The 24,753-nt window shown below is 42.8% G+C and overlaps 2 protein-coding genes and 1 long non-coding RNA gene across 4 annotated transcripts in view; 2 read left to right on the top strand and 1 right to left on the bottom strand.

Annotated features, from left to right (window-relative positions):
* LOC110920676 (E3 ubiquitin-protein ligase RNF14) overlaps positions 1 to 22,038 on the top strand; it is a 37,356-nt gene extending 15,318 nt beyond the window's left edge. The window contains exons 4-8 of the mRNA XM_035986687.1: positions 918 to 994; positions 19,956 to 20,341; positions 21,165 to 21,391; positions 21,496 to 21,643; positions 21,722 to 22,038. Coding sequence (XP_035842580.1) covers positions 918 to 994; positions 19,956 to 20,341; positions 21,165 to 21,391; positions 21,496 to 21,643; positions 21,722 to 21,850 — 967 coding nt within the window. The 3' untranslated portion in view covers positions 21,851 to 22,038. The remainder of the gene's footprint in view (positions 1 to 917; positions 995 to 19,955; positions 20,342 to 21,164; positions 21,392 to 21,495; positions 21,644 to 21,721) is intronic.
* Positions 7,912 to 11,317, top strand: LOC110921681. Of its 2 annotated transcripts, none has more exons than XR_002582538.2 (3): positions 7,912 to 8,225; positions 9,780 to 9,864; positions 10,980 to 11,317. It is a non-coding gene; the product is annotated as an uncharacterized LOC110921681 (long non-coding RNA). The 2 variants fall into 2 exon arrangements; XR_004886186.1 differs by having other exon boundaries at positions 9,780 to 11,068; positions 11,166 to 11,317.
* LOC110921680 lies at positions 21,964 to 24,368 on the bottom strand. Its single transcript, XM_022166033.2, has 6 exons — positions 24,171 to 24,368; positions 23,941 to 24,030; positions 23,545 to 23,699; positions 22,732 to 22,852; positions 22,441 to 22,631; positions 21,964 to 22,379 (listed from the first exon to the last, which is right to left on the bottom strand). The coding sequence occupies exons 1-6, from the start codon at positions 24,276 to 24,278 to the stop codon at positions 22,133 to 22,135; spliced, it is 912 nt and encodes a 303-aa protein (XP_022021725.1). The 5' UTR covers positions 24,279 to 24,368; the 3' UTR covers positions 21,964 to 22,132.
* Between the last annotated feature and the right edge of the window lie 385 nt (positions 24,369 to 24,753).

Genomic DNA, 24,753 nt, shown 5'->3' with positions numbered 1-24,753 from the left:
CACATCCTATAAAATCACAAACGTTTTGGTTATTTATTAAACATAAGTTCCTGTAAATATTAACAAATAACACAAATTCGTATATACCTTTATCTTTTCCTGTTTTTCATGTTCCAATGTTGCATCTCCATCGCCCCTTAACTCTTTAATTGTTTCGCCACCCTGTCCAACCTTGTTTTGAAACGCCTCATCACCTTCGGAGCTTACTTCATCAGTTCTCGGAACTGTATTTTTAACCGCATCATCCCATCTTTTACACATTTCCATAATTTCAACATCCCAGAAACACCTTTCCTTTACCCCCTTAACGAGATTATTCATTTCCGTAACCAGAGAAATGAATTTATTTATATTCTTGTCCATTGTTTTCAACAACAGCTGCATAATTGGAGTTTCATCAAGTTCATGCGTGATTATCAGTCTAAGAAGCTAATTTTCATTTTTTTTAATAGCATGCGTGATTATCAGGCTATTTTGTTACTCCTAATAAATTGGACCAACAGCTTAAACTAGTGGGTAGTAAATACCATTAGAAGCCCATTGCACTTTTTATGGCATCAAGACTTATGCTAATGGGCCTCTTCTGTGCCAGTCATATATATTTTGGGCTTAGTTCAGACTTATGTCAGCCCAAACCAGCAGCAGCATACGTTCATGTTTTGAAACCCCAACTGTTCAAAATTAGAAGCCCCAAACCATGTGTTATTAATTTGTTAAAATAACATGCGTTATTATTTTTTTTAATAATAAACAAGTATTTTCCTAGATGTACATGTACAGTAGTTATTTTTCTAACATCATAAACAAGTATTATAGCATGTGTTATTCATAGTAACAAAAACAAAAATCCAGTTTACCTTTTTATTTTTTTTTTTTTTTTGAGGCTCCCCTGATGTTGATGTTCCTTCGTTGAAAAGTTATAACGAAGAACAACGGCTTGAAAATTTTCTCAAGACCTTGCAAGAATGTTGCATTTGCTTTGGTGAATTTGCAGGTAATTTTCGATCTTCCTTATGGAACTGCAGCGATTGTTTTACAATTACATATATTGGAATTAACTAAAAATAAGCTGCCCACTACAGTACTCTTAACATGACTCTTAGGGGTGTTTGATAAACTCATTATGCTTATCTGATTATTCGGGGTTAAATATGGGGGTGTGCATGGGTCCAGTGGCGGAACTAGAAAAAAATTCAGGGGCATCTTAAATTTTCTTTAACTTAGGCCCATCAATTCGAGTGCCCCTAAGGGGCTTTGTAAGGCTTAAAAATTGGCCCTTAATTTTTTCTTTTAATAATAATAAGTAATTGGGATAATATTAGGGTTTTAATTAAATTAGGAGCGGTAAATATGTAATTTCACACAAAACTAACGTTCCTATAGACGACAAGTTAACGGAGGGGCCAAGATCGATACAATTGGAAGTTGTCATGGGATTTTTTTTCAAAATAGAGGGTAAGAGTCTCAGCAGGGTAAAACTTTAGAGGGTAAAATTACAGTTTACTCGTAATATTTTTTTTACTATTAAGCAAAAAAATGCAATTCATTAAATCATATGCTTTGAAAAAAAACTATTTTAATGTTTTTTTCCTTGTATTGTTTTAACTTTTAGTTTTATTGTTGTTAAAAAATAATCACCAAGTACACTTCATGAGAAATAAATGAAGTAAAAAATTAATAAATTAATGTTTCAATAATATGATAAAGGAATGGTTTGATATAATTGATGTTTGACTAAATATGACTTCTGAGTTTTACAGTTTCTTTTTTTCATTCCCAATGTTCATCTACTTCATTCTTTAAGAATCAAGAGCATCCACAATAAGGGAATATGTTGGTGTTTTTAGGGAGAGAGAAAGTGATGTGGAGGAGAGAGAGTGTGAGGTGGAGGAGAGAGGGTGTGAAGATGTTTGTGAGGAAAAATGAGAAAAATGGATATGTGTGAGTTATGTGAGTGTAGAGAGGAGAGAGAAGAGATGAGAGAGGAGAGAGACAAGAAATGTGTTTGTGATAGGGGCAAGTGAGAGAAAGAAGATGATTGGTTGGGCATGTGCCAACTAGGCACCCTCAAAAATGAGAAAAAATACCCCTTATTGGGGATGCTCTAAAACACATCATCTTCTTCACGGTGTTTAAAAAAAACGATGAGCTGCTGCAAGTTTCCGTCACCGGAAATTTTCGTTTCCGTTAATCGTAAAGTTTCATTTTATCTTCATCTTTACGTAGGGGTATCCTAACATTTCTTTAAAGGGTATCCCAAATAAATAAACGAAGATTTCAAAAAGAAAACCACTTCACCAAGAAAATTGAGGGGTATCCCGGGCTACCCCTAACTACAACGTAAATCCGCCCCTGCATGGGTCGGTTTTGGCTCAAAACCATAACCATAACCGCGATGTTAGTTAATGGATAACCATAACCGATCGGTTATGAAGGTTATAGCGGGTCAGTTATGGGTCGGTTAACTGTGAATTTAGGCCTAGCTAAAAATAGCTCAAAATTCTTTTGGACATGGAATAAATTGTTTTTACACATTTCTATATATTTGTATATTACTTGGTATTAAAAATACATATGATTACTATCGAATATTCAAACAAAACAAAATATAATCCATAAAATCAAACAAACATTCAACCAAAACAATATGATATATAACCCATCAATTAACAAATGTTCAACCAAAAATATCAAATATAGGAAAAATAGTGAAAAGTCCAAAATCCGACTAAGATTTTTATACTAACAAATGTTCAACCAAAATCCAACAATATGATATATAACCCATCAATTAACAATATGAAGATCATTTAATTTTTATATTAAATTTTGTTATTTCTTGTAGGCAATAGATAAATCATTTCAATTATAAATATACATGTTAATGTTTTTATTATAAATACTTAATATTCAAGAATAAAATTAATAATTCCTACTAGCATGGGTTAAACACTTAAACAACTTAAACATAAAACTATATGGACTTGAAGGGGTATGGTCCCAGATCTCGCGTCAGCATCGACCGCGAGTGACCATTACCCTTATCAAAACCCCCACCAGCCAACAACCTACTTGTGCCCATGCGAGAACGCGTCGACACAAGGGTTGAATCCAATCTATCTAGTGATGAAGGAGGACTTACCTGGAACATGAGAACGGTAGAGTGATGCGACGTAGCATCACATCTGGTGTATGAAAACGGAAGTATTCACAGCGATGCGGCCTCGCACCGCGTCCAGTGAACACTTCTATCAATACAAGGAAGCTGGATAACAGCAACAGTCACCACAGGCGACGATGCGGCCAGCACCGCATCTCGCGTATTTCTTGATCACAAGCAAGAGACGCGATAACATCAGATGTTACCGCAGGCAGCGATGCGGCTCGCACCGCATCCTATACACTCAACAAGTGGGACTGACACCACAGTGCAAGTGGAACCAATGGCAGTCACCTGTCAGGTCTACGTAAGCGACAGACTGACGTGGCGTCGTCTCCCCGGCCGACATGTCTGACACACTTGCAAAGGTGCAGCATGCCGTCAGTCTATCCATCCACCTCCTCCTTCACTCCTCGGCTATAAATACCAACCCCAAACCAGGTTTGAGGTATCTCTTCACAACTCTCTCACTACTACTACTATCTTACTTTGCTTCCCAAGCAAATTACTGATTCTCACGCCGGAGAGTGGTAACAAGGAGCACCCCCACCCCATCCTCCTTGTTACGAGTCACGGTTTGTTTCCTTGTGCAGGAGATCAACCCACTGGTGATCCAGCCAGCGATCCTCAAGAGGAAGGGATTAACCCTTCTTGACGAGACCAGTGAGTTAACCCTGCCCGGTTAACCATTGTTTCATCATTGGCGCCCACCGCTACTCTTAGCACTTTTTCGATCATCCTTTTTCCTCTCTCAAAATCATGACTGATCACCAAAACAATACTACCGGGGATAATCTACTCCCCACCAACACAGGAAATGCGGGGACTGCCCCACCGGACCCAAATCCGGGCCATATCGGCACATCCACGCAAAGGGGTCCATCCCTAACGTTCGGACACGACTTATCACAATACGCATCTGTGATCCCCCCCCCCCGAACACTGACCCCCACACCTGGTATGACTAGCAGGCCACCCTGCTGGCCGCAACATACAACCGCGCTTGTGCGGAAGCGCAAATACAAGCTGGGCCGGCCCCAGCACCGCACACCCCTGCCGATCGTATCCTACAATACGAAGGCAGGGTACATTCACGTCCAGCTTCGAGAAGCAGACGTGAAGACCGCGGATCATCTTACTGTGAGGTCCGCACAATAAACGAGGACGATTCCTCGTACGAGTCCCGTACCAGAGGACCAGTGCATACCCGCCTAGGTCCTTACAACGAGGACAGGCGACGGTGCGCATCCCGACATGGCTCTGGAATTCAGAGCCGCTTGGGCCCGCAACCATATACTGAAGGGTATGATCGTACCGACCCGGACGATCATACATATTACGCGGATTCGCATGACACCTGCAACAGACCGGGAGGACGCAACTATGTTCCTCCCACTCACCCCCGCAACACATACCTCAGGGCTGCAAAACGCCCTGAAAACCAGCCCTATAGGCCGAAAGCTGCGGCCGAAAACTCCAAATTCGCCCCGCGAATAGCCCACGCCCATGTCACCACAACAAAGTTCCCATTCAACGTTGGGAAATACAGTGGTTCATCCGACCCGGACGACCACATGAACATTTTCATAGGCGCAGGGTGCAATGGCCAGTGGGATGAACCCACTTGGTGCAATTTTTCCCCCAGACCCTTACGGGTCTGGCCAGGGCTTGGTTCGATTCTTTGCCAGTGGGATCACTGGCCTCATTCGAGGACTTTCATGCAAAGTTCCTCGCTCATTTCAGCCAGCAACGATGTCACGCGCGTGACTCGTTGGACGTCATGAATATCTGGCGCAGAGACAACGAATCCCTAAAAGCATTCGTTGTCCGATACAATAAAGAGTGCCTAGAGATAGGCGACGTGGCAGATCAAATGGCACGGAACCATTTCATCAGGGCCGTGAAGGATAAGCAGATGGTTATGACCATCTCTGGCAAAGAAGGCTTGCCTAAAAAATGGGAAGATGTCATGGCCGCAGTCAAGACATATGCCCAGACACAGCGGTCCCTCGAACCGCATATGGCAAAGGCGGAGCCCCAGGCCGAAACTTCCAACCAAGGGTCCAAGCGTAACAATAAACGCAACCGGGACGTAGGGAATAGCGATATTTCCAAACCATACGTCCCGCGGACCAACCCGTTTGACCCGAGGAAACGCAGTCCTCAACGGGACAACCGGGCACCAAAGAAAGATTCTCGGGACCGAAACTGGACCGAGATAACTGTGTCGCCAAGCGAAGTCCTTCTTACGGACGCACAATTCTTGTGACCGGCCCAACCAATGAAGTCCAAGAAAAACCAAGATCTCTCTCTCTATTGTGAGTATCACAAGGACTCGGGCCACACTACAAACAACTGCATCAGTCTCCGGCTGGAGATTGAGCGGGTCTTAAAAGAGGGGAAACTGCAACACCTTCTGCCAGGTGGACAAAAACCCACCAAGCGCATCAACCCTCATGGCGAAGGCACCTCCTCAGGGAAGAGGACCATGTATGTGGCCTCAACCCACATGATCAACGGAGGTAAAGGTAGGCCGCACAAAGCGGCGAGAAGGCCGGACAATGACTGGAAAGACGAGCAAGTCGTCTTTCCAAAAGTCCGAGGCGGACCGCGCGATAGGCGCGCCGTCGTTATCACAGGCCAACTGGCACACTACTGCACCGAGCGTCTGTTCATCGACCCGGGCAGTACTTCTGACATAATCTACGAACAATGCTTCAACCAGTTTGACCAGGAGGACAAAGACCGGTTGCAAGCCGTAGATTATCCATTGGCCGGGTTCGCAGGGGAAACTGTCTTTCCCCTGGGCCAGATCACTTTTCCTGTGCGTCTTACCAGCGGAAGACACACAAGAATAGAAGAGGTAAACTTCATGGTTTTACCTCACACCTCCAGATATGACGTACTCCTTGGGAGAGAATCCCAAGGAGATTTCAATATGATTACATCCGTCCCCCACTCTGATGTCGGTTTCCCAACCGAATCGGGGGTCGCGATAATCTACGCTCGAAAAGACGTCATGATGTCGGACGAGCTATGTCCGACCAAGGTCGCAAGGCCCACCCCCAACAACCAACCAGAAAAATGGGTTCTCAACGCGAGATACCCAGAACAAAAGGTTACATTGGGTCATGCCTTGTCCCCAACCACCAAAGCGCACCTGAAGCAACTTCTTTTCAGAAACCAAGACATTTTCGCGTGGACACCCGCAGACATGACAGGGGTCCCACGTGATATCGCGCAACATCACTTGAATACCTTACCAGGTATCAAGCCGGTGATCCAAGGCCAACGCCACCTTGGGTCCGCTAAAAATCAGGCGATGCAAGAGCAGGTCGAAGAACTGCTCTCCGCAGGCATCCTGCGGGAAGTAAAATACCAGACTTGGTTATCCAACCCGGTCATGGTAGAAAAACCATCCGGGGGCTGGCGCATGTGCGTCGATTACAAAGACCTTAACAAAGCCTACCCTAAGGATTGTTACGCGTTTCCAAAAATTGATGAAAAAGTTGATAATCTCGCACCATTCAGATGGAAGTGTTTCCTCGATTGCTACAAAGGGTACCATCAGGTACAAATGGCAATCGCGGATGAAGACAAAACGGCATTCCGCACTCCCACCGGGAATTACTCTTATAGAAAAATGCCGTTTGGGTTGCGCAACGCGGGCGCGACTTATCAAAAACTGATGAATGACACTTTCCGCGGGCAAATAAGCAAAAGCGTCGAAATCTACATGGACGACCTAGTCGTCATGAGCATGGAAGAAGATACCATGCTCACAGACATTGACAGAACATTCCAAACTCTGCGAAGCGTTAACATAAAGCTCAATCCAGGGAAATGCTCGTTTGGAATGGAAGAAGGCAAATTCCTTGGGTTCATCGTGACTAAAGATGGATTCAAAGTAAACCCCGAGAAAGTTCAGGCGATCGAGCGCATGCCATCGCCTTCAACGATGAAAGACATGCAACGACTGGCCGGCAGGCTAGCAGCACTCAACAGATTCTTAGCCAACCATGCAGCTAAGTCTTATCCTTTCATCAAGACCCTGCGGAACTGTTTAAAGAAAGAACAATTCCAGTGGACCGCAGAGGCAGAAAACGCTTTCCGGGAAATGAAGGAGTGTTTGATACAACTCCCAACCCTAACCGCACCACGCAAGGATGAGCCACTCATATTATACCTATCCGCCGCGGACAACGCGGTAGGTGCGGTATTGATAGTGGAGCGGGAGGGGGTTCAAACACCCATCTATTACATCAGCAAGATGCTCAACGACCCAGAAACAAGGTACTCAATAATGGAAAAATTGGTATTAGCACTAGTGCACGCATCAAGACGGTTGCGACGCTACTTCGCGAACCATGTCATCACGGTGCTAACCAATTACAGGATCGGCCCGATCCTATCCAAACCTGACATTTCTGGGAGATTAGCAAAATGGGCAATAGAGCTGGGCGCGCACACGCTGAACTATAAACCGCGCCCCGCAATTAAAGGCCAAATCTTAGCTGATTTCGCCGCCGAAGTACCGGCGAATCGCATCCAAGAATGCGAAGAAGCACAAAACCCTGCACCCACACCATCTTCCTCAGAAACATGGGCACTATTTACCGATGGGGCCTCCAACGAAGAAGGGGCGGGCGCAGGTCTGCGACTCGTCAGCCCTGATGGCCAAGAACTTACATATTGTAACACCCCAAAATTCGAATTATTAAATTCATTAGCATGTTATCATGATTAATAAAATGTGAGAAATATGTTATTTAACTTGGTTACCGATACAAGTTAGATAGTAGTAATAAAGATTGGTGCATAAACAATTACCACACTAAACTTAAGGGGCTAAAGGTGACATGTTATGAAAGTTGAATTAATAAAAATGAAATAAAAAAAAATAAAACACACACATCAGATGTGTGTGTGTGTTCGACGCCAGAGCCAAGAGAAGAAGGGGAAACCCTTTCTAATCACACAAATTCATCCAATTGAAGCCCTAATCATGGCCATTGCTCATGCATGTTGGTGATTTCTTGATCATCTAGACTTACTAAAGCTTAAGGTAAGAAGAATTTGGCATTTTGATGAACTTGATTATGTTAGGGTTCAAGAAAATCCATGAGTTTATATGGAATTAGAATGATGTTGAACTAGGATCACCATCTAGAACATTATTTGTGCTTAAAAATCGGCTAATCAATGTTGGAAGTGAAAACCCACATAGAGTAGAGTGGGTATGAGTTGTATGCTTGCTAATGTTATCATGTTTAGGTAGAATCATGGCCGAATTTTTAGTTATCTTAGTGAATTAGAATGAAACCCATGTGTAGCGTAAGAATGATTATGATGAACATGTGAATTTTGATATTAAGATTATGTTGTTGCACAAGATGTTATATGATAGGTTTTGATAGTAAACATGATGTAGAATTGATGACAATGTGATATTGCTTGAAAAAAAAATAGTTCAAGAGATGAATTTGGGAAGAACATGCTTAAACCACTTGTACACTATGCTTGGAAAGTAGATCGCACACCAAGTGTTTGATGAAATGCCTAGTATAGGTTAGTATGTGTTATCACTTGTATGGAATGTTAATTAAATAGTAATGAAGGCGATTATGTATTATAAGTATGAAAAGTGCTTAGTTATGATGTTGTGTACAAAATGACATGCTACGTGTGTCGAGTAACAAAGCTGATTAGAATTAAAATTTGTTGCGCAACAATTTTGCAAAAATCATATAAAATCATAGGAAGAACCTGTGAGGTCGAGCCTTATATGCTCAAAAAGCTATTTAAACATATTACGTTTTGTGTTTGAACATGTTTGTTGAATTCGGATGTTAAACAGGCCAAAACAGTGCCCAAAGTCGGCAATACTGTTTTGACAGCAAGCTGTTTGGAAGCATTTCAGCTTCTGTGCTGATTTTGTAAAAATCATATAAAATCATAGGAACGTCCGATTGTTACGATCTTTATATGCTTAGAAAGGTCTCTGAGTGTAGATCATTTCATATTTGAACATGAAGAACTGAATGAGAAGATAAATGGGTTAAAATGTGTCGTGAACAGCTGCTGCGCAGAAAGTTGCTGCACATTTTTAGTATAAATATTAAGTAAAAATAGTTGTATTGTTATGCACACTTGTATGAATCATGAACTAATGATTTTAATAAATTATTAGTAAGTTATTTGATTGTTTTAAGTGTCTAAAATACTTACCAACTAGTTTATGCATATGATTGCACCAACGGGTCGAAACGGGTTGTTGATAGAAAATAGTAGAATGGATGTGTAAAAACCAAGGTGTTAAGAAATGGTATGAAATGTTTAACGTATGAAACAAGTTGCCTAACTTAGAAAATGTTATCATTCTAAGTATGGAATTTTGAAAGAATAATGAACATGATGTAAATACATAATTATGCATGCTAGAAGCTCATGTATGACTTTTGTAATGATGGAATGATAAATTGTTAAATTGATTAGCATTGTAGTATTATGATACATGTTGAACTCGTTAAGCGATTGACACGTGAATAGAAGTGTGATTAGTGATGCGTATGATTACGTATACTAACTATTGAATGGATGTAATGGAATGAGATAATAGGAACGTGTCAAGGAGAGCTCAAGCATAGGAGGATAACGGGTCAAGATAAGGCAAGGTGACAAATACACTTATTGGAGTACTCAAGGTAAGTGATTTCCGTAGTCACTTCTTAGTTTGTTTAAGTAATACAACGCTTTATTTAATTAGACATGATGTTTGATGTCAATTATGCGTTGAAGTCTTTCATTGTGCATAATGGGAATAAAGTTGATTAAAACGCCCTTGATGGGTATGTTGGGCGAACAATCTTAAAGTAGACTATAAGGAAGCTATTCGATTAGTGTAATGGTTATGGTCTAGTGTGAAAATGTGGAGTATGGTTTTGTATGTCATAAACCACTTAATGCGTAAATAACCATAACGGGTCGAAAATAAGCATTTGAGCGAAAATGGGTTAAGAGGATGTAAGACATCCGAGAATTTAATCTTTTATGATAGACGTCAACGAAATTATTAAGTTCATATGAGATTGAGGTCAAATAATCAGATTATGTTGATATACGCTCGAACGGGTCAAATAGTTAGAAAATGATTATAAGTCGAATGCATGTAAGTTAAGAATTTACTTAATCCGGATGTAGGATTTTAAGTTCATATGAAAGAATGTGAATTTACAAGCATGTAGGAAGAAACGGGAGGTTAAACGGGTAAACGGTTTAAAAGTTATGCGAGTTTTAGTGCGTTCGAACGACGAAAACAACACAGCAGAAAAATGGCAAAAGCAGAGGCCGTCGCCGACGCCCCTATGGGCCGTCGCCGACGCCTCGTGCTTTTTCAGTTTGCTCCGACGTCCTATTTTCCTATCTACGGGGTTTTTAAGCTACGGGAAAAACTAAAAGCCGTCGCCGACGCCCTGTAGGGCCGTCGCCGACGGCCTCCCCATGTTTAGAATGCTGAAATTTGTTAACTAAGTTGTTTAATGTATCGTAAGCTTCAGTATATCAACCGTGGTCTATGGTAAGCCTTCTAAACCAAATTTTGGGTGTTCTCTTGATGTTTTTGGGTTCTAAACCCAAGAATAAGCACCGTATAAATAATGTACGAATACGATGAGTGAATACGGACAAGTTAAACAAGAATTGGATGTAAGTAAAATATGCGTAGGCACGAATATGTAAGCACGCAAGTACTTATGCAGGTATGCTTGGTTTCAATATGTTTGGGTAAGGATCTCACTAACAATGTGCTTGAGATTGGTAGGTAATGCAGGAATGAGAACGACGGATTCTCGTGGAATGGAAGCTGAACTCGGAACGAGAGAATCCGAGAGGATAGTCGGATAAATCAAAGTTTACTTTGTCGAATGTTATACTATTTAATTATATGTGAATTTGGTTGTACGATGATGTCAATGACTAATGGTTAAGTTGTATGTGATGCCCACAGGTACTACTCGGACTTCTTCTACCTTTAAGGATGATAAGCGGGCGTGGATCGAGTCGAAGAGCAAGGATTGTACGGAAAGAACGGCCACATAGTTTGAAATACGTAATGCTTTGAAACGTTAATTTAATGTAAATATTGTAAACCTCTTCCAGTAAGCACTTAACATTTTCGTATTTGAGCTTTTATGTAACTAATGTGTCTAATAAAGAAAGAAATTTTAAGGCTCATATTTCCGCTGCGTCATTTTAAAGCTATTACATGTTAGGGTGTAACACATATGCAATCCGCCTCGATTTCAAAAGCACAAATAACGAGGCCGAATATGAAGCCCTACTGGCAGGACTACGTTTAGCAGTCGAACTCGGCGTGCAACATCTGGAAGCACATGTCGACTCTTTGTTAGTTGCAGGACAGATACGCGGCGACTATGCCGCAAAGGGGGATATCATGATCCTCTACCTCGAGCAAGCCCTGCAACTAACATCAAAGTTCACTTCGTTTAATATCCGACATATTAACAGGAGTGAAAACAAATCCGCAGATGCACTCTCCAAACTTGCATCCACCAGCTTCCAACACCTGGCAAAGGAAATACGTATCAAAATTCTACAAAATCCTTCAGTACCCCTGCGCCAGGTCAACGTCATCCAATACGGGACAACGTCGTGGATGACAACAATTATTGCGTATTTGCAATCAGGTGTGACTCCCGAAAGCAAATCGGAGGCACGCAAGCTACAATACAAAGCGTGCCATTATCAAATGGGAGACGGTATCTTATACCGCAAATCATACCTAGGGCCACTACTACGATGCGTCAACCCCCAGGATGCCACATACCTCATCAAAGAGATACACGAGGGTATGTGCGGCATACACGCAGGACCACGCATAGTAGTGGCCAAAATCATGAATGCTGGGTACTACTGGCCCGGCATGCACCTGGACGCCGTCAAAGAGCTGCGCAAATGTATCAACTGTCAACGACATGCTGCAAAAACTTTGCGCCCCAAAAACAACCTGGTCCCGGTCACCACCGCATGGCCCTTCCAGAAATGGGTAATCGACGTTGTGGGACCTTTCCCTGACGCACCAGGTGCAGTCAAATTTATCATAGTAGCGGTTGATTATTTCACAAAATGGGTAGAGGCAAAACCGCTCGCCTCAACCACTGCTATGATAACAAGAAAATTCATATGGGAACACATCATCTGCCGTTTCGGTCTACCAATGTGCATCGTTACCGATAATGGCACCAACTTTGCTGCTGACGAATTTCAAAAATGGCTAGAAGAACTACACGTTGAACATATATTCTCATCCGTGGCACATCCGCAAGGAAACGGCCAAGTTGAGAGTATCAACAAAAGTCTAGTCGAAGGCATCAAAGCAAGGTTGGGAACAGCCAGGCGTGGCTGGGTCGATGAACTCCCAAGTATCCTATGGGCTCATCGCACAAGCACAAAAACGAGCAATGGGGAAACACCCTTCAGCCTAGTGTACGGTTCAGAAGCGGTGATCCCCGCGGAAGTAGGCATCCCTTCTCCCAGAATGCTGGCTATTGAAAAAATAGACAACAGTAGGGAACGCAGGATTGACTTAGACCTCTTGGAGGAGAGGCGCGAAAACGCTGCCATCAATGAGGCTAAGTACAAATCCAAACTGGAAAAGTACTACAACTCGCGTGTCCGCGTTTGTACTTTCAACCCGGGGGACTACGTCCTCCGTGACAATGAAGCATCTAATGCTGAACGCCCAGGAAAACTTGCCCCCAAGTGGGAAGGACCCTACCTCATCAATGAGGTCTTGGGAAAAGGCGCGTACAAGTTGCAAACGTTAGAAGGCGTACCTATCGCACGTACATGGAATGCACAACAGCTTAGACGCTGTTACATGTAAGCCATGTTTTTCATTTTCTTGTAACCTATCAAGCCGCAGGCCATTTGCAATTAAATAAACGAACGATTCAATGCAATATTGTTTGTTAGTACTATTACAAATGCGTGTTCCACTTTGCGGTATCCGCAAAAACAGATCGGCAAAATCTTCATTCGCGATACCCATACAAAGTGCCAACCACACACAAATATTGTAATAGGCCAGAAAAAGGCAGAATATTAAGTATCTATCCGGCCGGATAGACAACTTTTTACAAACCTTGCACAATTCCTAAACCCTAAAAAGGTAAACAATGGAATTGACGCATACTCATACGACAAAGGTATGGAGTATACTTGACCCCATTCACAAATGGGTAGAGTTCCGGATATACAAGTTTTTACAAGCTTACACGATTCTAAAACCCTAACGGGGTAAACAATGGAATTAACGCGTACTCATACGACAAAGGTATGGAGTATACTTGACCCCATTCACAAATGGGTAAAGTTCCGCATATATACGTTCAAACATGCAAGAATTAAAAACACTTGTACAAATTGAACAGCAAACTTTATATTCAAAAAATTCAAGCACCCACGCGATGCTTAATGGATTTACATAGAGTTTCCCACATTTACAAAAGGAAAGCAAAAAAGGGGGCACACTAGCCAACCTAAACCCTATTTTGTACCACTGGTACCCGCGTCATCTTCGCCGCCGCCAGCGAGATTTTCCTCTTCTGCATCGGCATACAGCATCCGCAACCGGTCAATGTAATCCGCAGCCTCTAAACATTCGTCCAACCTCTCCACGCATGAGAGAGACATATCATAAAAGGCGGCTACAGCCGCGTTAAGGCGACCTTCGGTGTCCACATCACGAAACCCGGATCGCTCTGCGGTAAAACCGCCTTCAGACATGACGTTCATATGACTGACACAGCGGCTATAACCAGCTTTAAAACCGGCATCGCGGGCACGTTCCTTGACCAAGTCCAAACCAGTTGCAGTCTCAGGTGCATCCATGATAGCCTGAACAATCTGTAATAACAGGATGATAAGACTCGGATACTAATCCAAGCAAATATAAAGGCAAGGGATACTTACACGCGCGATACCGTGACTCCGCATCCATTCACGGTCAGCCTCCAGTTGGTTAAACGAAGAGGTCAGAGCATCTCTGGCCTCAACAGCAGCATTAGCTCGTTCTTCCACTGCAGTCACGCGGGCTGTGAGGTCTGTAACCGCGACCTCCCGGGCCTGAACTTCAGCCTTTCAAAGAGCAGAAAACAGGTTACTCAGTAAACATTCTCAAAAGGCAGAGAAATATACAACAGAGGTGACGAATCATACCTGAAGGCTGGCAACAACTTTATCCAAACGGATGCGCTCAGCATTCGCCTCTTCAAGAGCCTTAGAAGAGCGACTCTCACTCTCTTTGGCCTCCTCAAGGGCCTTTGCAGCACGAGCCCCCGCTTCCTTGGCCTCTCCTAGCGCCTTAACAGCCCCGGCCTCTGCTTGTTGTGCTTTAACCGCAACCGCCTCAGTCGCAGCCTTCTCTTTGATCAAAGCAGCGTTCGCTGCCTTGGCATTTGTCAGCTCCTGACGAGCACCAAACAGAGTGTCATTCTGCTTAGCCCAAGAATCATTCCACTTCTTGCGCTCATTGGAAAACTTTTCGTTCCAACTCTTGCGTTCATCAGAAAGGAGTTTGGCAAGAGTACGAACCTGTTTCAGCTGCGCAGTGGCAGCCCACCCCGAGGTCTGTTTCTGCTTCTCAAAAGCAGCTCTATCCCTTTCAAGCTGCTCCGCACCCTCACGAGCAGCTTTCACCAACTCTTCCGCTTCAGCCCGCAAACGAGCAGTTTCTTCTTCCCTGCGGCCCAATACTTTGTAGTCTTCCAAAATGGCATTCGCCACAATGGAACTTTCTACTAGCATTGTAGAAAGTTGGTTGATGCGCAGCTCACGGGATGCGGCACGGGCACGTTTAACTTCAAAAGGGGTGCCCAGACCACTCAAAATTTCCTTGCACGCGGAAGGATCGTTAGAAATATCATCCCCTGCATAACAGTCCAGGGGGGTCGATGATACGCGGTACTTCGATCCTGCGTGTAGGTGCGGTAATAGTACTCCAATTCAGACTCCCCGGGCTGAATAGGAGGCCCATCATAACCCGCACCACCGGAAGAAGAACCGGTAACCTTCTCACCAGCAGCAGTTTTCTGCGGCTCAGCACCATGTTGCCGCACCTCAGCATGAGACTTCTGTTTCCCAGCATCTGAAAACCTCAAGTCCAATCCATCACCCTCATTGGGAGAGATCAGATTGTCGGAGGAGTCCACAGTATCAAAAATCTGGGAAGCAGTCTTCTCCACCGTCTTCTCCACCTGCACGGTGGGATCACGAACAAAAGGTGCCGCAGGCTCCTTGGGCACCACAGGCTCCTTCGGCACCTCCGCGTCCGCAGCAGGGGTATGCGTGGGAGACGAAGGGAAATCAAAAAATGAAAAACCTGCATCTTAGGATTCTGCAATACACAGAACAATAACTGTTAATCTAACACATTATGCATGCAAAACAATGCAAAAAGTTACACTTACCAGCAGCAACCGCAGGTTTCTTTTGCGCCGGAGCAGCCCTTTTAGACTGCAGTTTCCGACGTTTTGGTTCACCACCACCAGCAGCCTTTTGCTCTGGTTCTCTCTTATCACCAACAACGGGGGGACCCGCAGCAGTTCCACCTGCAGCCGCACCAATACCTAGAACACCCAAACCCTCAAGGGTATCAGATACTACCACGTAATCGTTATCTCTGCGATAATAAGATCGATAGGTACCTGCGGCCTGAGACACCAAAGCAGGGGCATCTGAGCCTTCAGCTCTACCCTTACCACGACCCCGCGTGGTTTTCTTCACCTGCTTCTTCTCTACGTGCTTCTTGGGGATGCGCTTTTCAAACTTCCCCAAGTCCGCAAGAATAGCTGCATGGGGAAAAATCAAGCAAACAAATTACAAGGACGAACGACGAAAACAAGTACAACTTCGAAAATACCTTTTGCGCCTTCTGGCACGGGTGCCTGCACCACATCACGTTTGGGTACACGGAAGTTACCAACAATTTCTAAGTTGAAACCTTCCCGTAACTCAACCGGAATCAGATCAACTTGGCCCTTGAAATCGGGCTCAAACATCCTCCACAAGCCAACCGCATCCACTGATACAACACATGCATGCATATTACTACAAAGATAACGAAGCAAGAAAAACAATAGAAAGCAACAGGCTTACCACCACTCTTTTCCCGCAGAACGGGTCTTGCCTTCCTATCCGGCCTAGTAAGCATCATCCGCAACACCCACAGCTGGTTGTTATCTAACTTCTTAAGTTCAATAGGCCGCAGCCTAGAGAACCATTCCACATTCTTTGCGGTGGCGACAGGAATATCCTCATCAGTAACGCCAACATTGACATTTCGGAAGGACATATTGGCATAGACCGCACAGGCCTTAACATAGAAGAATTTCTTCTTCCAACCGGTCACACCCTTAGGAGGCGTCATCAACTTTAAACTCCCATGCCGTTGAGTAAAAGAGAAAAAACCAGTGTTCACCGTCAACTGGTAGAATCGCCGGAAATTTTCAACAGTAATGGGCAAGCCATGGGCACGGAACGTATATTCAAAGTTCCTGATTCGGAACATCCCAAAGGGACTCAGTTGGGAGATATGGAGATGGTAGTATTCCAACACCTCCGCAACGAACACCGTCACCGGCAACCTAAGGTTGCCTTCAGTGAAAAAATCAGCCCACAAAGTAATATAACCGGCCGGAGCATCGGCACCGGTATCCCCCTCTTGTGGGTAAGTAGCATCCCACTCGTCGGCCATATAAACGGTGGTGATCAGGTTTTTGAAACTACCCTTCGACCACTTCAACACCGGTAAGCCACCACCGGTAACATCCACGTCGTCCTCGTCATCTTCATCAGCATCCACTACCGGTTGTTCAGGGTTCTCACCCTCCACATTATGTGGATTTGATGGTTCAGCCATCAAGAATATAGAAGATGAACACTACAAAACTCAAAAAACCTCACCGGAAGTTCAAGAAATATCGTCGGAGAGAACAAAGAAAATTTTTCTCTCACTGGCAAATTTTTGAAATTTTGAACAAGTGAGGGGAAACCACGAACGGTTTCCCCTTATATACCCATCGCAATTAATGCGGACGGAGAAAACGAATCATTACGTTCAAAAAGAACGAATTACGCGACACCACGTGTCAAGCGCCGTTTCCGCTGACGGTTATCACGCGCGCGTGGCCGCCCACGCGCCTGACATAGGAGACGTTTACACTCCTTGCTACAGTGCATTTAATGCCTCGGGCAGTGCAAATGTCCTTTCATTTCAGCACATGCCAGAAAATCTCACCAACTTCCACCAACTCACACGTGCGCTCAGCCACGTATGCAACAAAAAGCGACTACCTTATCCAAGTACAAGCGGCATACGGTTTCTCTGGTATACCGCACCATAACCCATACCGCATGTCGTTTTTCTTACATACCCCTAAAAATAGGCAAAAATATATGTCTCCACACTATAAAGGGGTATAATACATATCCGCACTACCCACGAGCACACGTGGAATATGCGGAAATGACACACACGAGCCCGTTCAGGTGTGTCAGATACTCAAAACCAGCGTTGTTCTTTGGACTGAACCGCATCTCAGAAACAGGTAAACCGCATTGCCTTCATTCTCTTCAAGCTTCAAATCCCTCCTGTCCGGTTCACAACCACAGAGGGTGCATGAACACCTTCTTTAACAAGAAGAAGGAAGGGAATGTACGCGCGCGTACATCAGCAACCCTGACTCTTGAACCTTCAAGATCCACATCCGAGCAACACACCCGTTTCGAGCGAATATGGGAATGCAAAACCGCAGACACTCATGAGTCGCTGCAGACATAACCATAGCTTCCGCAAATGGTTGCTACGGAAGAGCCACAACTAACTCCACATCGAGGAACGAAACTACTCCAAGGAAAAATCCTCGGTATTGGAGCGTGAAGGAAGGTGCCTAAGGAAGAGATGCGGACGAGATCCGCAATGATCATACGAACCCTTGTCGAACAACAAGCGATCGAACAAGCGGTAACAAGTCTGCTTATGACTTTGTTACCCTACTTGTAAGTTGGATAGAATAAACAATGGTAGGCATTACCATGCCTATAACCATGTTTATTTGACCATTATCCAGAATCACATTGTTCGACCAAACATGGCCAACAATGACGCAAGTACCCAACGTTGTTCCCACAACCGTGGCTAACAATGTCAAGCAACGAGGTAACCGCAAAGGACGCGCGGTTACTTGAGAGCTAATGGGAAGAACATGAACACCCCACGAAAGGAATCATCATTAGATATCCAATCATGGGAGCAGCACGCTCTCTTCTTCGTTCACCACCTCAAAGGTTGGTTCGAAGTTTGTGCACACCTTCAACCACCATCTCAGAGATTGGTCCGAAGTTTGTACACTTCCTCCAACTAATTCCCACACTTGGTTCGGCACACCAACAGGTGGCAACCAGCCAAAGGCTGAGAATTTCGCATCAGACGAAACATTTTCACCGGTACAAAAGAGGCGTCAAATGACCCTTCCAGACCTCCAGCTTGATTTACAAACAGAGAAGACCATCCACATGGTCTAGGATCTTCTACAGACTCCAAACTACCTTCTAAACACCATAGTCCAGTACTCCTCCCACATACAACTTGCATGTGGCAGCAACACTAGACTGGGGGGACTTGAAGGGGTATGGTCCCAGATCTCGCGTCAGCATCGACCGCGAGTGACCATTACCCTTATCAAAACCCCTACCAGCCAACAACCTACTTGTGCCCATGCGAGAACGCGTCGACACAAGGGTTGAATCCAATCTATCTAGTGATGAAGGAGGACTTACCTGGAACATGAGAACGGTAGAGTGATGCGACGTAGCATCACATCTGGTGTATGAAAACGGAAGTATTCACAGCGATGCGGCTTCGCACCGCGTCCAGTGAACACTTCTATCAATACAAGGAAGCTGGATAACAGCAACAGTCACCACAGGCGACGATGCGGCCAGCACCGCATCTCGCGTATTTCTTGATCACAAGCAAGAGACGCGATAACATCAGATGTTACCGCAGGCAGCGATGCGGCTCGCACCGCATCCTATACACTCAACAAGTGGGACTGACACCACAGTGCAAGTGGAACCAATGGCAGTCACCTGTCAGGTCTACGTAAGCGACAGACTGACGTGGCGTCGTCTCCCCGTCCGACATGTCTGACACACTTGCAAAGGTGCAGCATGCCGTCAGTCTATCCATCCACCTCCTCCTTCACTCCTCGGCTATAAATACCAACCCCAAACCAGGTTTGAGGTATCTCTTCACAACTCTCTCACTACTACTACTATCTTACTTTGCTTCCCAAGGAAATTACTGATTCTCACGCCGGAGAGTGGTAACAAGGAGCACCCCCCACCCCATCCTCCTTGTTACGAGTCACGGTTTGTTTCCTTGTGCAGGAGATCAACCCACCGGTGATCCAGCCAGCGATCCTCGAGAGGAAGGGATTAACCCTTCTTGACGAGACCAGTGAGTTAACCCTGCCCGGTTAACCATTGTTTCATCAGGACTAGGCCTACTATTGTAACCTACTGGTTCGGTTTGGTTTCTTTCAGTTATTAAAAATCCAAAAACTAAACTGTCAGGATTTGTTTCGTTTCGGTTATTTCGGTTACGGTTCAGTTATTTCGGTTTTCTGCTCACCCCTACAATAAACTACTCACAACAATACTATGAGTTCAAATTCTGTGTCTGATTACTATGTTGAATTGGTTTTATTCACAGGTGCTGAATTTATAAGATTGCCATGTCAGCATTTCTTCTGTGAGAAATGCATGAAAACCTACACAGATGTTCATATACAAGACGATACCGTGAATAAGCTTTCTTGCCCCATTCCAAAATGCGGGGGCATGATTCCACCCGGTCTTTTGAAGCGATTACTTGGCGACGAAGAATTTGAAAAATGGGAATCACTTACATTACAAAAGACACTCGAGTCAATGTCCGATGTGGTCTATTGTCCAAGATGTGAAACACCGTGCATAGAAGATGAAGACCAAGATGCTCAATGCTCGAAATGCTTCTTTAGTTTTTGCACACTTTGCGGGGAAAAACGCCATGTTGGCATCATGTGTCTTACACCAGAAATGAAGCTCAGTATACTGCAGGTAACTTTACGGCAAAAGATCAAATACAAATAATCTTAACATACTAAACATACAAATTGAAGGAAAACTCAAAAAGACAAGGTGGTAATTGCCACCAACTATCAAAGTTACTATACAAATGTGAACTCAACCAAAAATACCTAAAAAACACAATTTTTTTTTAATATTTTTTATAAAAAAAATCGCTACATTTTGTTAGCAAAAAAAAAAAATTTTTTTTTGCTGCTACTAAAAGTAGCGATTTTTTAATAAAGAATGTTAAAAAAATAAAATAAAATAATTTTGTGTGTTTTTTTTTAATTTTTTTTTTTTTTTGGTTTTTTAGGTTTTTTGGGGGTTTAGTTTTTAGCATTTTAGGGGGGGGGGGGTAGGTTTTTTAGGTATATTTGTAGAGCAACTTTGATAGTTATTGATAATTACAAAAATGCCACCTTGTCTGTTTGAGTTTTCCTTCAATTTGTATGTTTAGTATGTTAAGATTATTTGTACAAGAACTTTCCCCTATACTTTACATGAATCGATATTAAGATGAAAAATAAAATAAATTGTTGTTGTATTTATGTGAAATGCAAATGGCCAGAAGTGCATTACCAGATTGTGCTTGATTGCAATTTATATGTGGATTAGAAAAAAAGGGTCTTCACGTAATCGTGAATAGATTGCTTCAGGGTTATGTTTTAATCTCTTACGGGTAAAAAAGAAATTCTGTTTTGGGTTATCCTAACCCGAACTGTTTTAATATTAACCCATTTTTACATGTTGGTTCACCCACCCTTTTCGACCATGTTTTGGGATAAATGTCATCGTGTTTTGGTTGGTGCAGGCGAGACAATCGTCAACTCAAATGAAAGATAAACAAAGGCAACGTGAACAAGAAATGATACATGAGCTTCTTAGTGTGAGAGAGATCCTTCGTGATGCAAAACAATGTCCCTCTTGTAAAATGGCCATTTCTAAAACCGAAGGTTGTAATAAAATGGTCTGTCAAAATTGTGGCAAGTACTTTTGCTATCGTTGTAACAAGGTCATAGACGGATATGATCATTTCAGGTAATCTCTTAGCTTATCTGCCTTTTCATTTTCACAATCATGTGTGTGGATCGGGTGATCAAACTTTAGCAGTGAAGTAACGAATCTCTTGATCTTTGTTGAAGGGATGGAGCTTGTGAACTTTTTCCACAAGAAGATATTCGAAACTGGGAGGAACGGATGAACCATCGACAAGTATTAGGCCAGGTTCAAGTTCAGCTGTTTGGTGATCATGGTCATACATGCCCTCAATGTGGTCAAATCAATGTGAAGGTCAGTCAACATTCAAAAACATTGTTTAGTGATTATAGTTTTCGGGAAGTTAACGATGTTTGTTTTATGGCCGGTCAGGTTGGGAACAACAATCACATATTTTGCTGGGCATGTCAAAGCCACTACTGTTACTTGTGTAGAAAGATTGTTAGGCGCGGCTCACAACACTTTGGTCCAAAGGGTTGCAAACAACACACAGTCGGATAGCGATAAAGAAGTTACACCGATTCATTCTTTTGTTTTCTAGATTTTGTGTTGTTTGTTATTTGTTAATTGTTAATCTAGCTTTGATACTCCAAGGTGAAAGTGCGAAACAAGGGTCGAGTGAATGTTCGTTACATTACATTAGTATTATTGGATCACATGATTTATTATAATATTTGATTAATTTCCTATTGATTAACTAGATAACCAAATTAAAGAAAAGTTGTCATTCATGTTTTAGAATAAACATTATCAGACACCCATCGGTAAACAAATATCAGTATCCTACGAATCATACGCGTTTTCTTCATCTACTTGTGGCTTCACGAAGAACTCAATGTAAGCAATGCGACTGGGCGGCGGACCAACAGAATCAATATGCTGGTGAGAATTAGATGGCTTTGCAACCGACACAAGATGTTGAACTTTTAACATCCCGCCTCTCCCAATTGTCAGTTTGCTTCCTCTGTTGTCTTTGATAACACTGCTCGGTATGTTGGAAGTTGTTGCACGAAGAAACTTGTACTTGTACCTGCATTGTCAATAAATTAGTAACGTTTAAAACAAATGTTAACTATAAATACAATACATGCCTGTGAGAAACAACTTGATCACAGTTAAACGCGGTTAGGAGATCCATGTTTGCATAATACATGAAGTCGATCTGCAAGTCCCCATGGCCTTCCCCTTTAAAAGTAACGGATGGAGGAGTTGGTTGCAGGGTTATTTGGATGCTTGATCCTGGCCATTCAAGATCATCAATAGCTTCTTTTAAGGCTGATGACTTCAGAAAAAAAAAAGGCCAACACAAGTCAACATTGTATACAACTTTGAAGTGAAAAGAAAACGACGTATGTTATCAGTTGTAAAGGGAAAATAGGTACCTTAACGGTAAAACTGATGGGGGTGCTTCCTGCAGGTTCAAAATTGTAGTCCCATGAAATAGTGTCGGGGATCCTAGTTCTGATCTCCGCATAAGTACAACTACTTAATGAATCAGTAGATCTAACAAAAAAACAGAAAATGTTATGCTTGGATGCGTGGAAGTTGGAACGTAAAAAAGCAGCAACATTTTGAGCCCAGCTTTCTCAACTCTTCTCACTCATTTCTTTCATTGTGCCATAATAATAATATTTTGAATCTCCCAAGGCTATAGAGTATAGACAAACATGACTGGTTATATATAAACCTCCAGGCTTGTTTTTTTTGTTAGGAGTCTAAGCGATACCATTTGCTGGAAGGTCGGGAGTGAATACATTAATATAGCATCTGAAATAGGAAAATCCAACTCTTGAAAGATATCATATGGCAACTGTTTAGAATCCAGAATGAAGGTGAAAATTTCATATTTCCAGTAGACGTTATGAGATAGGCTAGCAACTATTTTGAAACAAATATTACAATACTGGACGCCGTGACAGCGATAGGCTGACTAGCAGGTGATGGCGACACACAATGGTGGTGGACGGTGCTCGCTCATTTGGACCCATTTAAAATTAGTGAGTTTTATGATAGTAACCCAAACTAACCCGTTGTATAATTTGACTATTTGAGTAGACCTAAATTAACCTACCGTATAATTTACTTATTTACTAGACCCAAATGAACCTATAATCATTTCTTGATGAATAGGTGTGGCTGCTAATGTCAATCCAGTTAAAACTATAGAATTAAGACAGAGAGAGGTCAAAACATACTTGAGAAGAAGCTGCATATCCGGGCCGGGATACTGGAACTCGATTGGGCCAGAATGTCCAGGAATACAGAATGTGTTGAGGCAATCCACAAACAGTCCCAAACTTACTCCAAATCTAGGTCGCCCATGTGCACTATACTCATATCGAACAAAAAGCTACAAAAATAGACCAAATAAACTAATGTTATTCTACTCTAAGAAAGATGACTGAATTGAAGTCAAATGAAAGAATACTCAACAATGACCGATGTCTATCGTTTGTCGACATCAGTCACTGTTAAGTATTTTTATCTACTAAAAAACTTATATCGAGACGTAGATAAAAATTTATATCGCGCTCACTCGAACGAAACTATTAAAGCACGATAAGCTAAAATTCGTGTGTATAGTTGTATACCTCTCGTTGTAGATAAACCTTTGCTTGAAGACAACCAGTGTCCTCAACGATCAAAACGATTCCATGCTCACTTAATTCCAAAACTGCATCCTAATTCAATAACAGAATCTATCAATTAACACAAATCTCTACACAAGAAACCATTGGTTTCTCGATTAAATTCGGGACTACTAAAACCCTAGGTTTTCGCTATACTTATTTTTTACAGATTTCTGAAAAGCGAAAAGAACCTGATGGCGTTTCCATCTGACTGAGGTGAGAGCGTCGACCATGCCTTGAACATTATCGAGCTCGCAAACCAGATCCGGTGACTCTGTCTCTACCGCCGATGAACTCATTGCTTTCCCGCCAAAATCACTTAACTTTCTAGTTCTTGAACTAAGGTTATTAATTAACTTATCACCACCTCTTAGATTTCATTTATGTTGTGGGTGTTTGGATTAAGTTATTTTGAGGCTACTTTTGACTTATTAACTTCTTAGAAGTTAAAAGGAATGCCAAACATCTTATGAGAAGGACTTTTAAGGTTAAAAGGAATCACAAACACCTCCACAGAAGGACTTTTATGCCTTGAATTAGCCTTAAAAAAGAGAAATTGAGAAGTTAGAAATTCTAACTTCTCACTTTTGAGAAGGACTTTTGATAAGTTAGAAGTTAAAAAGGACTCCCAAACACCCCCGTTAGTGCAAAAGATATAGTGGAAGCGTTAACTAAAATTAAACCGAACCGAAAATCGATGAAACCAAATTCGGTTTTTGGTTTTTTACCATCAGTTAACCGAAATTGACTGAACCAATGTTTTGAAAACCGGTA

This window comes from Helianthus annuus, chromosome 17 (genome assembly GCF_002127325.2).
Source record: "Helianthus annuus cultivar XRQ/B chromosome 17, HanXRQr2.0-SUNRISE, whole genome shotgun sequence".
NCBI classification, from domain to species: Eukaryota; Viridiplantae; Streptophyta; class Magnoliopsida; order Asterales; family Asteraceae; genus Helianthus; species Helianthus annuus.
The sequence above is the reverse complement of the archived record's forward strand: the minus strand, read 5'-3'. Positions and strand labels throughout refer to the sequence as shown.